The sequence below is a fragment of the Drosophila busckii genome, chromosome X (genome assembly GCF_011750605.1).
Source record: "Drosophila busckii strain San Diego stock center, stock number 13000-0081.31 chromosome X, ASM1175060v1, whole genome shotgun sequence".
In the NCBI taxonomy this organism is placed as follows: domain Eukaryota; kingdom Metazoa; phylum Arthropoda; class Insecta; order Diptera; family Drosophilidae; genus Drosophila; species Drosophila busckii.
In genome coordinates, this window is record NC_046608.1 from 17,707,358 (window position 1) to 17,724,530 (window position 17,173).

General features: G+C 38.6%; 4 protein-coding genes across 6 annotated transcripts; 1 reads left to right on the forward strand and 3 right to left on the reverse strand.

Annotated features, from left to right (window-relative positions):
- Positions 1–3,591: 3,591 nt before the first annotated feature.
- On the reverse strand, positions 3,592–4,016 carry LOC108606001 (uncharacterized transmembrane protein DDB_G0289901). Its single transcript, XM_017995824.2, has one exon. It carries the CDS (start codon positions 3,970–3,972, stop codon positions 3,646–3,648), a length of 327 nt encoding a protein of 108 aa, XP_017851313.1. The 5' UTR covers positions 3,973–4,016; the 3' UTR covers positions 3,592–3,645.
- A 1,775-nt stretch (positions 4,017–5,791) lies between these two features.
- LOC108606895 (vitellogenin-1) lies at positions 5,792–8,038 on the reverse strand. Its single transcript, XM_017997422.1, has 3 exons — positions 7,775–8,038; positions 7,461–7,720; positions 5,792–6,482 (listed from the first exon to the last, which is right to left on the reverse strand). The coding sequence occupies exons 1-3, from the start codon at positions 8,016–8,018 to the stop codon at positions 5,808–5,810; spliced, it is 1,179 nt and encodes a 392-aa protein (XP_017852911.1). The 5' UTR covers positions 8,019–8,038; the 3' UTR covers positions 5,792–5,807.
- On the forward strand, positions 7,649–16,211 carry LOC108606896 (protein spalt-accessory). Of its 3 annotated transcripts, XM_017997423.1 has the most exons (6): positions 7,649–7,735; positions 11,760–11,838; positions 13,723–13,843; positions 14,701–15,009; positions 15,074–15,263; positions 15,358–16,211. In XM_017997423.1, the coding sequence occupies exon 6, from the start codon at positions 15,528–15,530 to the stop codon at positions 16,077–16,079; it is 552 nt and encodes a 183-aa protein (XP_017852912.1). In that variant the 5' UTR covers positions 7,649–7,735; positions 11,760–11,838; positions 13,723–13,843; positions 14,701–15,009; positions 15,074–15,263; positions 15,358–15,527; the 3' UTR covers positions 16,080–16,211. The 3 variants fall into 3 exon arrangements, with proteins under 3 accessions (XP_017852912.1, XP_017852913.1, XP_033150256.1); XM_017997424.1 differs by having other exon boundaries at positions 14,701–15,259; XM_033294365.1 differs by lacking the exons at positions 7,649–7,735; positions 11,760–11,838 and adding an exon at positions 12,514–12,564 and having other exon boundaries at positions 14,701–15,263.
- LOC108604980 (phospholipase A1) lies at positions 10,435–12,556 on the reverse strand. The gene is made up of 2 exons (XM_017994550.2): positions 12,073–12,556; positions 10,435–11,233 (listed from the first exon to the last, which is right to left on the reverse strand). Exons 1-2 carry the CDS (start codon positions 12,511–12,513, stop codon positions 10,553–10,555), a joined length of 1,122 nt encoding a protein of 373 aa, XP_017850039.1. The 5' UTR covers positions 12,514–12,556; the 3' UTR covers positions 10,435–10,552.
- Positions 16,212–17,173: the final 962 nt, after the last annotated feature.

Below are 17,173 nucleotides of genomic sequence, written 5' to 3' on the forward strand. Positions count from 1 at the left end.
TTAACATAGTTGTAAAAACCATAAATATTATTAATGTTTTTTTTTATTAAAAAATTGCATGTATGCTAATCTTATCGGATTTTCAGCTTACTAGTTGGGCAGCTTGGCAAATAATAATTTATACTCAATAGCTATAAACATTATTAAAGAAATGTAAAGCCTTCAAACATATGAGAATTTTTTGAGAAGATTCTTCAGATACTTCGCTTTATCAACTACTTCTTGGCTGCTTTCTTAATTTACAAATAAGTTACCAAATAAATTAAATTAAATAAATTAATTAATAAATTAATTAAAACCAAATTTGTTTAATTGCAAAATTATATTTTATTAATAGACAAGTGTAAGCAGAAGAAGAAGCTTTGGGTGTAACTAGTTAGAACACAAAAAAAAAAGATTAAAAATTAATATTGAAGATTACTTAGGCAGCCATGGCGGAGTATTTAGTGATAGCTTCATCTTGCAGTTGTTGTTGTGGATTGGATGGTTGGTTGGTTGGTTGGTTGGTTTACCAGCCGCCGCCACCGCCATGGCCACCACCACCGTAGCCACCACCGCCATGCTTGCCACCGCCATTGCCGCCTTGCCAGGAGACAGAGCTGCCACGATTTCCAGCCAAGGATTTGCCGCCGCCGCCTCCATAGCCGCTCTGGCCATGTCCACCCTGACCACCTTGGCCATGTCCTCCTCCGCCGCCGCCGCCATTCTTCTGCCAGCCGCCACCACCGCCGCCGCCGCCACCTGACTGCCAGCCGCCACCGCCACCACCGCTGCTGCCGCCGCCCCAGCCACCACCACCTCCCAGCTGTCCAGCTGCAGCCAAGGCAATGAATCCACAAACAATTAGAACGATAATAGTGCAGCGCATCTTGGTTTAGTTGTTGACTCCTGTTGACTGTTAACGCTATTAGAAGCTTAGCTCCACTGATGCTGCAACTGTGAGCGACGCTTTGCTTTTATAGCTGCAACTGCTGGCTCCAAGTCCAGCTGAGTCATTGGCAGGCCGTGGGTGCTGTTGACGCTCCCAAAGGCTACTCGGAAGGCTGAGAATGCAATTGAGTGGGTGCTTGCCTGCCTAGAATATAGTTTCAAGTGCAGCGCACGCGGCGTATACGCAACGCTCATGCTTGTGGGAAATATTACGTATACGTTGCGCATAGCACTTGTTAACTGCTGAGCCATGGCGCAATCATTAATTACGCTGCCCCCAAGCAATTTGTCTTCTAATTTACAATTTAAATGCTGTAAGCTCTTCAAACTGCAAACTCGAATAATTAATTTACACATCGCAGTGAGTGCAGCGACTCGCAACACGCATGCGCCTAGTTCAATGTCAATTGCCAAGCAAACAAACTCAGAGGCAGCAAAACCAGAAAACAGAAACCACAACAACCAAAACTAAAGCTTCAAACGCAAGCTTAAGCTCGAGCTTTGCTCATCATCTGCAATGCAAGTTTGCTTCCCATGTGGCAAGCCGCAAGCTGCACATATTAACCAAAGCCAAGTCCACTCGACGACCTCAACAACAATAAACAGCAACAAATACAATTTGCAATGTTTCCGCACAGTGGTCATAAAGCTAGCAAAAACAAATGGCAAATTATTCACTCATTCATTCATTCAGTTGGCACTTTATTTACTTTTATTTTAGTTTAATACTTGCTTTAAGTACAAACTTGTAAAGTTCAACCCTCGATTAAGAATTTCTTCGCTTCAGCGCGCATTGTTTAAAGAGCCTCAAAGTATTTTTATTTTTTAATTACTTATTTCGTTATTTCAATTGCACATTTCCGCATTTCTAGTTTATTCAGCTATAAAAACTGTTTCAGTGCAACAAAACTTTTTATAAAAATTAAAATTCCTATAACACCAGCTTACAAATATTTATTTTGTTCTCTTGTTATGCAAAATAACATAAAAAATATGTTTTCTTAAGAGTTTAAGCAGAGTTAAGGGTTTTAAAGTGCCTCTTACTCTGCTACGATGGGGCGTAGCCCTAATATTTTTTAAGAAAATAACATCAGGTTATGTTTAGCCAAGCCTGCATACATTAATAGTCAAAACGAAATCAACGCCCATCGTACCAATTATAAGTGAGCGCGCTCTCAGCAACGAAAGAGAGACGCTCTTGTTTAGCCGCAACAATTGAGCAATCAAAGGAAAGAAAGAAGAAAGAATGGCAGCAGCAGCGCAGCTCCCACTAGCAAGTGAGCGAAAAGCGGCAGCAAACAGTGCCGCTCTTATTCGACCATAGCAATTAAGCGCTTAAAGGAGAGAAAGAAAATAGAATTACAGGAACAGCGGTGCTCTCACTAACAATTGAGTAAAAGAGCAGCAACGAAGTAGCGGCACTTTTGTTTGGCCGCCGCAGTTGAGCTATTCAGGGATAGAAAGAAAAAAGAATTACAGGAGCAGCGCTGCTCTCACTAGCAAGTGAGTAGAAAGCAGCAGCATGGCAGCGACGCTATTTTTCGACCGCTGCAATTGAGCGGTCGAAGGAAAGAAAGAATGACAGAAGCACCGCTGCTTTCACTAGCAAGTGAGCGAAGAGCAACATCCAAGCTGCGACTCTCTTGTTCGGCCGCCGCAATTGAGTAATCGAAGGAAATAAAGAAGAAAGAATGGCAGGAGCAGCGCTGCTCTCACCACCAAGTGAGCGAAGGGCAGCGCCGCTCTTATTCGACCATAGCAATTAAGCGCTTGAAGGAGAGAAAGAAAAAAGAACTGCAGGAGCAGCGCTGCTCTCACTAGCAAGTAAGTAAAAGAGCAGCAGCCAAGCTGCGACTCTCTTGTTCGGCCGGCCGCAATTGAGTAATCGAAGGAAAGAACGAAGAAAGAATGGCAGGAGCAGCGCTGCTCTCACTAGCAAGTGAGCGAAGGGCAGCAAAGCAGCGACGCTTAGAAGTGTGGGAGGCTGAAAGAAAAAACAAGCACGTTGGTCACGTACGCCAGTTGAGCATGAAGTGTTGTCAACTAAACAAGCAGTGAACTAATTGTGCGCATAATAAAATTAAATATTAGCAACATATTGACTTACAATCAATATAATAGTAATATAAACTGGAAATAGAGATGAATCTATTATAAATTCTAGTATTCTTCATTAAGCTAAAGCAAGCACAAAGTATATCGTATGTATTTATTCATTATGTGATTATTTGCATGTGCTTAGTTGATCATCAATATATCAATATAGATATATATTTTTTAAGTGCTTTCTTTTAAGCGTGAGTGTTAATTTATAAAAAGTATAACAAATTATTTCAACGTGCCAGTCAATTATATTTCAAAGGAAATTGTTAGCTTTTTGATTTGTTTGCCATAACTTACAAACTTTAACCACTGTGCAGTGCATATAGCAATAGCAATAATTACACACAGTCAAAGTTGGAATTTTAACTATTATGGGCCATAATTTATAATACATGTCAGATTTATGCGAGTTTCGAGATCAACAAGCACATGCAAAAATAGAAAGAAAAAAACTCAAGTGGTAGTCAAACGATTTAGCAATTCACAATTATATATTTGTCTGAATGCAAGTGGCAAAAAAAAATAATAGAAAATACAAGTATAGATAATTCAAATGTGCAAGTGAAGCAAAAAAAAAAAAAGGCTCAGACGTTGTGCGGATTTGTTTTCGCTTTACCAGGAGCTCCAGCCGCCGCCGCTGTGCCAGCCACCACCACCACCGCCGCCCAGACTAACCACCTTGATGATCTTGGGCTGCGAGGACCAGCCGCTATGCCAGCCAGAGCTGCTGCTGCCCCAAGGACGTGAGTTCCATCCTGAGCTGCTGCTGCTGATCCAAGGACTTGAGCTCCAGCCACTGCTGCTGCTGCTCACCCAAGGATTAGAGCTCCAACCGCTGCTGCTGCTGCTCACCCAAGGATCCGAGGTCCAGCCAGAGCTGCCCCACGGAGCAGCTGAGCAGCAGACAAGGATGGCGCTGAGTACAATAAGTAATTTCATCTTCTACTGAGCTCTCGAGTGCGTCTCCACTTGAAGTGTGAATGATCTCAAAAGCTACGCAGTCTACGCTATTTATTTCAATTTGCTTAGACTCGAGAGTGGGGGCGTGGCTGAGCCAACAAAAAAACGCACGGATTGTTACATAAACAAGTCGCACACACATACACGTGTGTGTGTGTGTGTGTGTGTGTGTGTGTTTGTGTGTAAGCGAGGTAATTGCATTTTTATTAAACCACTCGCAACGTCTGATTCTTGACCAGGGTCAACTACTCTACAGCACTTTATGTGGATGCCCCCACTATGTGGCATCTGCATATGCCAAGCATCCAAAAAATAAATCACAACTGACAACGCAACACGCCACGCCACGCCCCGCCCACCGCCCTCTCGCTGCAGCTGTTGCCACATTGCGAATAAGTCACACGCTTGATGGATCTGCCACTTGCCGCAGCAGCGGAAACAACTTAAGCCTAATCCCAACCAGGTCGCGCCGCCAGCTCCACGGGTGATTCATTTGTCAAGACAGCTGAGTGGCTGACTGGCTTGGCCTGCGCACAGTGGCGCGTTAATTTGCAATTACTTGTTGCATAAAATATTTATAATTATGCTCAATCATTCCAGCTGACATTAAACTTACTGATTAACAACAGTAAATACATAATAAGCTCAACAATCAGCAGTTCAGCAAATTCATTTATAAAGTTCAACATTCTTAAGCACGCAAATAATTTTCATTTGTCAGCTTAACCGCAAGCAAATATTTAATTATTTATGCGCTTTAAGCTGCTAATAATTTATTAATTAAATAACAAATTTAGCGCAAGCCAACAAAATTTACTATAGACTAAAAATAGTTTGAAATTAAAGGAAACCAAGTTTGAATTATAAATTTTAAACTAAAAATTCAAATTTATTTATTTTTATTATATAGCTTATACTCTTTTGAATTTTTTTATTTTACTGCTTTAAAAAAATTAAATGAAGCTTTTCAAACGTAAAATAATTTTCAAACATTTTCTAGAAATTATTTGTAAAGGCTTCATAGTTTTTATAGTTATATAGTATTCATTTTTTAGTAAAAAACGGTTTCTTAAGCTTTATTTTAAAAACAAAACATTGTGCAAAACATTAGAAATAGAAGCATTCAAATTTTTAGCTCAAAAATTTTTAGCATAAAAAATTATTTTGCTATTTTTATTATAAAAGCTGCACATAGAATTTATTTTTAATGCTTATTATTATATAAATAGAATAAAGCATAAATATTTATTAATTATTTTTTAAAACAGCATGCAAATAATTTTAAAAAAATTTTATTAGCTGTAATATGCAAATTACATGGAAATTTGAACTATAAACTAAACTTAAGCATATTTTTTTCAGTTTTATTTTAGCACAAAATTAAAATATGGTTTTTTAAAGAATTATTGACCTTATGTATATATGCTATATATATTTTAACATAGTAATAGTTGCATTTATTGAAAGCGCATGCGAACTTGTTTTAAAACTGAAATGAGAAGACCGCACACAGTTTGCCCCACAGCCAATCAGAGTCAGATCGAATTATCATCCAGTAGCTGTAGCTAATGATAGCTGAATAGCTGTTCCATTTACTTAACAGATGACATGACAACAATCACTTGGCTGAGCCGGCTAACCTTGAGAGCAATTGCATCCTGACTGGCCCAAAGACAAAGGCAAATTTTTATATATTTGAGCACACTGTGCAAAGTTAAAACACGCGCTAGTTTGTGCTGTTAAAAAATGTTTTATTAATGCATAAGCATACCGATATATAATATAATTTTTTTTTTTAGTTTGCATACGCGCGCTTATCCAGTTTGGGGACAGAGACCGCAGCTGTCTTGGCTCTGGCGCACTTGGCGGGACCGGCGACCAAAGGGCGCATTGCCATTGACTTCGAGGAAATAGTTGCCCTTAAGCGTATTGGGCGCAGCATAGCCCATGGGCGACTCATTGGTGACGCACTTGCTCTCGCGCAGATTCTGTATCGAGCTGCAGCGCACGGCCATGAAATTGTTCTCATTGCCCGGATAAATGGACTCGGCATAGTATTCCCAGCTGCGCGCATGTGCACAGACAACAGTCAGACAGCCCGTGGGCAGAGGATTGGTGCCACCGGGATAGAAATCGACATCGCCCAGCGGATCACGCTTGCCCAGCACGCCGGAGTTGCTATGGATGACATCAACGAACAGCGCATCGCCGCGCATCAATCCGCTGAGCGCTTCGCCTTCGTTGAAGCACGGCTTGGCCGGATCCAGTCCCGTTATGCGCGGCACCACCTTGCCGGTCATTTGCTGCAGATAGCGCCCAGCCGCGCCCACAATATGCGCGCCCAGACTATGTCCAATCATATGAATATTCTCCACGGGCACAGAGTCCAGCAGCTTGACCAGTCCGTGCGCTATATTCTCGCCAATCTCCTCCGTATTGAAGGCGGACCAAGTGTACAGCGTGTCCACAAATTTAGCCGCGTCCACAGCCTGCAAATATAGAAGTACGCTTTAGCGCTGCTTCACTGTAGCCAGCCGGTAAGTCTTGTTTTTTGTTATTTTGCTGTTGCAATTGCCAACGAGGCTATCGGGGCTATAATTCTTATCAATTGATTTAATATATGCTGCGCGCTCTCTCAGCAAACATGTAGCATTCAATTATTGCTTAATCACTTGATTAACTTTTGACATTGAGTAATTGTAGTTACTAAACATCTACTATATATGAAAGATTTGAAATAAGCCAAGCAGCGCTTTAGTTTATTAATTATTTACATAGCTGCAGCTATAGCAAATAATTAAATATATACGCAGTAGATTATTCAAAAGTTTGCTAAATATCATAAATATTATATAAATAAATAATTATAAATTATAAATGCATGACTGATATCAAAAAGGAAATATTAATATTGATAACAATTTTCAAAATTCCAATAGTATAAATTATTAAATAATTCTACAAAAATTTGCAGAAATATTAAAAATTAAACTCGGAAAAAAGTATAAAAACAAGTGAAAAGTAAAAGCATAAAGTGAATGAAAATTAATTTTAAATGAAAATAATATAAATTAAAATGAAGTATGAATGAAATTTAAATATATTTCAATTAAATATATAAGCATTGGTTTTTGAAAAACAAAAAATAGCAGAATTAATTTTTAAATGAATTCTATACAACAAAATATTAAATGCAATTAATGTAAATAAAATTAAATTGCATTTAGAATGCATAAATAATAACAAATATGCATAATATATAAATGCCAGAAATAAATTAAATTAATTAAATGCGCTACGAAAATTAAGTGAAATTTAATATTGAATATTTATAGATAGTGAAATTAAATTGAATTTAGAATGACAAAAAAATTATATATAAATGTCAGCAATAATTTAAATTAATGAATTATATAGAATATTTCGTAATTGATATTGATAAATAAAATTGTAACTTTCTTTCTTACCACAAAGTTAATGTCGCCGCGACAATTGTAGGCCTTGGCGAATGCCTCAATGGTGTCCGTATCATTGACATTTGTGGTCCAGCCGGTGGCCAAGATGACGACCTTCTTCTGTGGATCAAAGTGCGGACTCTTCCACATCTCCTCCGCCTGCAGCAAAGGGAAATTGTATCTGTGGCAAGGTGTGCGCAGCTGGAAGCTCATTTGACTTATCTCCGGCGTATACTTGGACTTGATGTTGCGCGTACTCAAAGCCTGAGAGCCTAAATAGCAGCTAGGTAAGTAGTAGTTAAATAACTTGGTAAATAACTACTTACATATGGTATTGATGGAGTTCGAAATGAACTCAAACGGATAGCCGGCAATAAGATTTTTGCTATTCTCGAAGAAGCCCTGGGGCGTGGGCAGCAGCTTGGGATCGACAATGCTGCTGGCCATCGAACGCACCGAGCCAATGGCATCGGGCACGGTCCATTCAATGGCTTGCACCTGCCACAAGCAGCATGTGGCAAGCAGATAAAGCCAGCTTAAGTGCTTCAAATTGAAATTGTTGCCTCGCATATTCTGAGCAATTGACGGCGCTGTGATTGAATGCCGGAAATTGTGTTGAGCTACGGCTATTTATAGCATTCTCAGCTCTAGAGCTGTCCACTGGCTATAAAACACACACACACACACACACACATGCATAGACGAATTGTTACCATATTTGTGTATATTTCATGCGCATCAGCGCAATCAGATAAGGTGCACTTGTCTCTTAATTAGATTCTACAAATATCACTTTTGCCTCACTTGCCTTCACCTTTGTCTCAGCTCTCAGCTCTCAGCCATAGCTTCTATATAGTGCGACAATTTAAATATGAAACAATTGCTAACTACTTACCGCAATATTATTATTAAATTTGTTAACGTATTAAAATTAGTCAGTGCGCTGCTTTTATTTAATTCCATTGCACGTTCATTAATCTCTATAATATCTGCTGGAATAATCATGAACACAACTCGAGCAGCTCATTTCAATATCAAAAGCAGAGCGTATAAATTTTTGTTGCAACTAAACTAAACTAAGTCGACTAACAAATGCTTTACAATTGCCCTTGGTTAACGAATTTCCTATTTAGCTTGCATTTCGTTTAATAACAAGTACAGTCAAGCATTTGCTTAACAAATTCATCACATCACAAAATTTTAAGCACATTTCATTTCGCTTAAGCACAAAATGTGATCGATTCAAAATAAAAGTACAGTCGTGCCTTGGTTAACGAATAGCGTATTTCGCTTTACGCACAAAATTACAAACATAAAAGTACAGTCAACTAACAGTTAATATATTTTTTACACAATGCACTCATTTATCAAAATTTCAGCTACATAACATTTTAAAAAAAGCTACAGTCTTTGGCAAAATTAAAAGTACAGTCAAACCTTTAACGAATTCTTTACTCAAAGCATATTTCGGCTAACGAACAAATTTCTCAAGCAATAAAATATACAGCTAACGATATAAATTTGGCTAATGACTTTACGAAAATAAAAGTACAGTCAAGCCTCGATTTTTATTGTCTTTGTTAAAGTACAGTCAAGCCTTAAACAACTGAATTACATAATGAACATTTCAAACGATAAACAATCGACTAACAAGCAATCGAAAATAAAAGTACAGTCAACTCTTAACTTTTTCTTTACTTTGGCTAACAAACTAAATGTTTAAATATAAAAAATAAAAGTATTTAACATTTAAGAGCAGACGTAGAACGAATTTCAGCGCTATACCTCAATCGAGGCACGACTGTACATAGAGCTCTAATTTTGAATTATAGCCAGTCCAGACCTTAACGCTCACTTTCTACGTGTTCGGGCTGCTGACAATATTAAAATATTATTAACTTGCTTATTCCGTATTAATTATTATGCGTTCGACGTGATCCGTGCTCCGTGCTCGGTGTTCCGTGCATGGGCCAGAGACGTCATAAAGCGTTTTGAGTGGTTGACATCAGCTCAAATGTTTGTTAAGCAGCTCACGAACAGAAACAGAGCTGGAATTAGTTACTTAACTTAATCTACGTTTAATCCAGTCAGCAGCTGCTTAATCTTTATTTAGTTAGGCTTGAGTTTCTTTGATTCTCAGAAAGTTCGAAATTTTAGTTCGCAAATAAATAAAATTAATTGCTGAGCATTAGTTTTATTAAATATATATAATACTTGGCTGCTAACATTTGTTTAAATTAGTTATATGATAACATTTTCTTATTTTAAATCGCACATAATCATTAGCAAATAATTTTTATATATTTGATAACGTTTGCTGCTTTTAAAATATTAATTCTATAGTCTCAAAAAAAAAACCCAAAATATTTTTAGATTTTCTGTTTGCAATCGCAATCAGCAGAGGGGTGAACACAGCTGCCCCCTTCATAAATGATGAAAATTGATTGATACGCCTCTGATGTTTAATTAATCATTATTTAAGAACTATGAACTTTAACAGTTGTCTATTTAATCAACTTTATTTGTCATTGCTACCTTGAACTTTTTGCATTGTATATTATTTTATAGATTACGAAACATAAACATGAGAAACATGGGCGTAGTGTGCAGGTAATTTAAGGGGTTTTGGATTTTAAACATGCTAAATTTTCTAGAAACGCAAACAATTGCAGCTAACTACGCCCATGAACATGCGCAACATGGGCGTAGTGTGTATGTAATTTGGGGAGTTTTGGTTTTTGTTTTCTAAAACTTTTACTTGAATCTTATATTTGATATAAACATGGGCGTTGTTTGTAAGTTTTTAAGGAGTTTTGGTTTATGAACGAATTTTTATTTCATTATTCAACAATTATAGGCTGACTACGCACTTGCAACATAAGAGCCATGGGCGTAGTTTGTATGCAGCTTAAGGGGTTGAATTTTTCAAAATTTTTACTTCAATCTGCAATTGAAATCAAAACACAGCCTCAACTTGAATGTTCATTCTCATTTATTCACATAGTTTTGTTATGGATAATTGCACAGTTTAGACCGATAAAAGAGCAAAATATTAACTATTTGTGTAAATCCAAAAAAAAGGGGTCAAATGAAATGCGCGAACTTTAGCTCGCCTCGCATCGGCCGCATGAACTGCCGGCGGATACGAACTCTCCCGCCGTAGCGTTCTGGCCATAAGGCTCATTGGGATTGACATTCAAAAAGTAAAGCCCTTCGCTGGCTCCAAAGTCCACGCCGTCATCCTCAATGAATCTGCACTGCAGTCCCGTATAGAGATGCGCATACCGCTCACAGCGACGTCCATGGAAGCCGCTGCCCGGATACAAATTCTCGACCCAATAGTCGACGGCGCGCTCATGCGAGCAGACCACAGCATCGAGTCCCGAACAGCCGGGCATAAGGGGCGCCAGGCCCTGCACGAAGTAGTCGCCATCGCCAGTGGCCTCCGCTGTGCCCAGGCCACCGGGATTCGTGTGTATAATGGTCACAATTCTGGCATCGCCTTTACGCAGTCCGGGCAGCGTGCTGCCATCGTAGAAGCAAGGATTTGCCGGATCGAGTCCAACAATGCGACTGATCCTGACACCATCGCTCAGCAGCTGATAGTGCCGGCCAGCGGCGCTCGCGATCTGTGCACCCAAGCTATGACCAACGAGGGTTACCCTGCGGCGCACCCAACGCGGCTTGAGCGGCACCAATGCCTTGGCCAAATGGTAGCCAATGGCGTCCGTGTTCAGCGCCGACCACGTGTACAGCGTATCGATGAAGTTGGCGGCGTCGAGTATCTACAAATCGAATAAAAAATTCAATACACTGCTGGCTAAAAGTATGTGTCACAATTTAAAAAATAGCTGCTTTAATGCTTAGCAATTTTTAATGAGACTCACTTGTGTTGTCAATTATTTAACAATTATATAGAAAATCATTTGTACTATTTGTTGATCGCAGGCTTTAGTTTTGCTATAAATATAAATTATCTTATTTTCAATTGCTTTGAATAATCTGATTAAATTATTTGATAACATTAGCAATTGAAAATATTTTAGCTAAGATTTGTTTTAATTTTTTCAAAATAATTATACCGATATTAGTAATCGTAATATATAGCTTTAGCTTTTTATATTAAATTTTAGTAATTCTTCTTTTAAACTAGAAGCGGAGCGACTAAATATTTAATTCTGTGTGGATTGAGTTAAAGATTAACTATAAGTGGTTATAAATCTATGATGATCTATATATAATATATATACATATATGCTATATCTATATTTATAGCTTTTTCTATATCTTTATACTTTCTATTCTTTTTAGATTTCTGATTGCCTTTCGATTAAATATTTGATGTAAGCGAATTCTGTTTGGATTGAGTTAAATATTAATGCTCTATACTGTAAGTGGTTATAAGTCTAACTATCTATATCTTTATCTATATCTAGTTATCTAGTTATCTAGTTATCTATAGTTATAGCTTTATATATTTCTTTATCTATATGTATAGCTACATCTATATCTTTATTCTTTCTCTGCTTTAACGATTTGCCTTTCGATTTGTCATTGTCATTTCACATACCTATGCACATACTTATGCTCACCACTGTGATTTGCATTCTCGAACTACACTCACCAAAAAGTTAGTGCTGTTCGTACAGGCCTCTGCCTTGGCCACCGGACCGCTGTTGGAGCTGTTGATCGTTGAGCGCCAGCCTGTGATGAAGATACGCATGTGATTGTTTCTATTGAAGCTTGGATGATTCCAGATCTCTGCGGCTCGCTCGAGCGGCACCGTAATATTCTCGCATTCGCTGAGCTGAAAGACCAAGTTCATTTTCGAAATGTCTGGCACAACTCTGGGCTGGACTATGCCCAGATCCATGATGCGGCTGCACATGGTGCTGATGTAGGCGAAGCTTGTGTTCATGGCGCGGCCAAGGGTAATGCTGCGCAAGTGTTGCTGCAGTGAGTCCAGTCTGTAGCGATCCTCGTCGGCGGCAGCAAGCGGCGCGGACAGCTGCAGCAGCAGCAGCGGCGGCGGCAACAGCAGCAGCAACAAGGCCAAGGGCGTCATGTTGTTAGTTTTTTGAGCGTAACTGGGCAGCAGCAGTTGCTTATATAGCGGGTGAGTGGAATCCAGAAACTTTATTGATGTTTATTCTTTGAGTTCGCTCTGCTGCACGAGAAGTTCGCTTAATCAGCTGCCGCCCAGCGCCACGACACGTGACCAGCTGTTTAAGCAATAGCCACGCTCCCGTCCCAGCTCCAGCTTTAGCTCCAGTTGCCAATTGTTGTTAGTTTGCCAATAGCTTTGGCTGCAACTGTAACAGCGATTGCCGCAATCGGCAAGCAAACTGCATACGCTTTTTCGCTCAGTGTGCATTGTGTGCACATCCATAATAATATTTGCGTTGGGAAACGCTCTCGACAAAATGCGAATTAATAACAAAATAGCTTCATGATATAGCGGCAACAGTTGTAGGTGTACGCGCAGCAATCAACAACAGCAACAGCAGCAACAACAACTTATTACATTGGTAATTTGTGTGCGCAAACTTTTGTGGAGCGCCCCACTGCCCCGCTGGACTTGCTGCAATTGCTGCTGCTGCTGTTGGCGTGTCAGCAGCAACAGTTGCAAGCAGCGTTTGATGTGTTGGCCACGCTGCGGCGCACACACTGACTAAATATTTTTTAACAAGCAATGTGTCAAAAAAAACAAAAACAAAAACATTATTTGTTTAAACTAAATTCAGCAGCCATGAGGCAAAATCAAAAGTTGCAATCACAAGCGTAGCTAACACTTTAGTTGATAAAAAAAAGTCTATTTATATATATATATAGCTTAAAAAAAATTAATAACTAGAAGCAAGCGACAAGGCAAAGAAATATTTAAAAAAAAATAATTGAATCGCTTAGCCTTAATATTTATTGCTATTTATTTTTTATTATTATTTTGCAGATTTATGTTGCCAGCTCATGTTGTAACTTAAAAATAATTTCAAATGTATTTCAATTGAATTAATTGTAAGAAGTATTCGAAAAATATTTGCGTGACCTTTATAATTATTTTTATATTTTTTATTTTGCAGATTAATGTTGTAAGACTTGTGATGGATGCAACTTTTTTTTTTTACTTTTTGCAATTTTTATATTTAAGTGCAATGCGTGCTTTAGAAATAAATAATTGTTATAATAATATAAAAAAACGTTACATTTTAAAGATAACTATAAATACTTTGTATACAAAAGTTTAAGTAAATTACTTATTAATTTTTAATTGCAGACTTGGACTACAAAATTATGTTAAATGCTACAAACTTACAGACTGACTACGCCCATGGCAACTTTAACTAATAATTGGCCATCAATTGCTAGCTACGCTTAAAGATTAAAGCTTGACTTGGGTAAGCAAATATATCCAAATATTGTAACTTTCTTTTGTTTGTTGATAATTTAGTTAAGCGTATTTAAACAGTGTTGAACAAAAAACTTGCATCAGTCGAACAAGCAAATAAACAAATGCTATTTGTTATAAGCGATATGTATAAACATTTGTGCAAGTAGCCGACGCAGCTGACGTCTTTACATAAAATACATGTGTATGTGTGTGTGTATTTGTGTTAACGCTTTTTGTTTTTGCAATCTCTAACCACAAAGCCAGCCGCTGGCATTGGTAGTGCCTCAATCTGCGGCTAACATGCACAGATAAATTAATTTTGGGTAGACGCTGCAACAATTGTTGTTGTTGCTGCTTTAATATATAACTAAGTGCAATTTGCAAAAATTTAGTTGCAACAATTTATTACAAGTTATGTATAAATTAATGTTTTGCTATCAATAATGGAAATATATCTTTAAGCATAACTAATCAATTTAATTATGCGCGAAAATTTATTATATAATGCTCAGTCGAAATATTTTCAATTACTTATTAATGAAAAGTAATGCGGTATATTATAAGATTATTCAAATAATAGCTGATAATACGCAAAATATTTTTAATTTTTGCTTGTCAATTATTTGTAAAAGATAAAATTGTTTTATTTTTGTAAGTAAAAATAAAATATTGTAATATAAAATATTAAACAAAACTTATTGAAAATTATCTAAAAAAAATTAAAAAGAATTAAATATTAGCTAATTATTTTCAATGTTTATTTGCAATTAATTTTCAAGACAAGCTGCATTATTTTTCAGTTATTTGTAAACGTTATTAAACAATTACTAAACATTTAATTACTATATTTTTTTATATTTACAGCGCTTTTCAAAGCGACGACTACAATAATATTTCGCACAGTGTACTGTCTGTTTGTCTTACTCAGCTGGCTTACGCTTTTAATTGCTGTTGATGTTGCTGTTGCTGTTGTTGTTGTTGTTGTTGCTCTAATGCGTAGCAATTGCATAATAAAAAAATAATACATGAATGTGAGTTGCTTGCTGTTGAATTTCTTGCCTAGAATTGCAGTGACAGCCCTCGTTGGCTTCTGGTTTCCGTTTGTTGTTGATCGAGCCACTTGGCGACCGCATGCGAGCTGTGGAGGTCTTGGACTTGGACTTCCGTAAATGAGTAAAGCGCACATTGGTACATTATGCATAGAATTTAATAAATATTACGTATACGCACATTGCAGCAACAACAACAACAGCAACTTAAGAGTGGCGACTTTGTTAATAGCTAATAATAATAATGATGTTGGTGTTGTTGTCTTGTTGGTGTTACTATAATTGCGGCTTTACATTGGTCAGCTGGCCACGCTGGCGTATACGTAATCTGCTCAAAAATTATCAGCAGATGTGCATTGCAACAGCCGCGCGCCGTACGTAAGTGAAGCCAAGCCAAACAAAACTGCAGTTATTGTTTTTTTTTTTTTCATTTTCATTTTTTGTTGCTGCTGCTGCTTCATGGAAAATGCAGGAAAATGTGTGCCAAACTTCAGCGTATAAATGTCTGCACTCTTACCGAAAAGAAAATAGTCAACTTGCACCATTTCGCCGCGTCGGTTTTCCATCCAACGCAACTACAAACTATTTGCTGCTGCCTGTCTGTTTTTTTTTTTTTTGTTTATTTTTTGTGTGAAAAGAAAAATGTTCCATTGGCGCTTGAATTTGGTCCTGCTGCTGGCGCAGACGCTCTACAGCCAGGCGGGCTACATTGGCGGCGAGCTGGGCGCTGGCTTGCATGCTGCTGGACTGCTGGGCAACTATGCAGGCGGCTTGAGCGGCGGCGCAGCTGTCTCCAGGCTGGAGCTGGAGTCGGGCTCGGGTGGGCATGAGGGGCTTGGCAGCCTGGGCGATCATCTAAGCGAGCACAGCTTTCCCGCCGACTATGGCAGCGGCAGCGGCAGCGACGCTGGCGTCGAGTACGCCGAGGCTAGTGAGCAGCATGCGCACTATGAGCATGAGCATGAGCACGAGGTAGAGCACGAGCATGAGCTGGAGCACTATGAGCATGAGCATGCCGAGGCGGCTGTGCCTGGCATTGATCACGGCAAGGGCGCCTTTAGCTACAGCACACTGTACGAGTTCAAGGACAGAGAGGAGCATGAACATCAGCAGCTGCAGCATCAGCTCGAGGAGGAGCACATAGAGCAGCAAGCGGAACTGGATCATCAACATCATGCGCTCGACTTGCACTAGCACCAAAGTTAGCTACGAAACTCAAAGCACCAAACATGTATCCTTCTTCCTTTTTTTTTTGTTGCTATAAATAATGACATGTGATTTTGTTTGTTCTGTGCTGCAAAATAAATAAATTCAAAATTTGAATGCAGATTGATTAAAGGAGATGGAACAGTGAGTAGTCGCAATTCATTTGAATTTGAATTTTCAAAATTAAATCGCCAAATAAAAATTTTTAAATTAAAAAATTGAACAAAAATTGCTTGGGACACAATTGGCCCAAAAGTTAGCCAGGACGCAAATAGTGGTTTAAAACCAGGCCAGTGTCTCAAAAAATGGTTTGCGTCCTGTCTGAATTTTGGTCCAATGGACCAAAGTAATTTTTACTGTTTTTTTTTAATTTTTGAAATTTGAATGCAGATCGATAGAGGGTTGTCCTGTGATGCTGGGAGCCAAAAATTTCGGAAAGGCTACCTTATCCTGCAGAGTTATGGCCATTTTTCTCGAGAAGATTGCCAGTACTTGCCCTTTGTGGTATGCAACACTTTCGCAAACTTTAAAAATGAAATATTAGCGGAGACAACAACCAGACCAATTACAATACATGCACCCAACGAAGAAATCCATTGCATACCCCAAAGGGCTGCCAAGCACCGACAATCCTCTACAGAAAATTGGCTATATCCTGGCAGGATCAGGCCGCATTTCCAAAATTTCTGGTTCCCTGCGCTCACAGGACGAGGCTCTATCGAGCTGCATCAAAAAAATATGGGGTCATCTAATTGTCCATCAACTTAGAATTTTTCAGCCTCAGGCCGCGAACAAAGTGGCAAGAACACAAAATCCGCATTTCCTCCGGAACTACAAGGACGATCCGCATGTCCTACCCACTGATAGATCCTCTTTAAAAAGGAATCGCTTTGCACTAATTTCGTCCTGATCCGCGCAAGATTTCGGGAGATATACCTTTTTCTGTATACAAAAAATCTGTTTTCTCCGCTCCTTGTAAGACTTTCGTCCTTAAGCTTGTATATTCGAAAGGTTTCAAGGAGTACTACTTGGACACCTAAAAGGACATCCTTGAGTCCTTGCGGCCTTTCCTAGATAAAGAC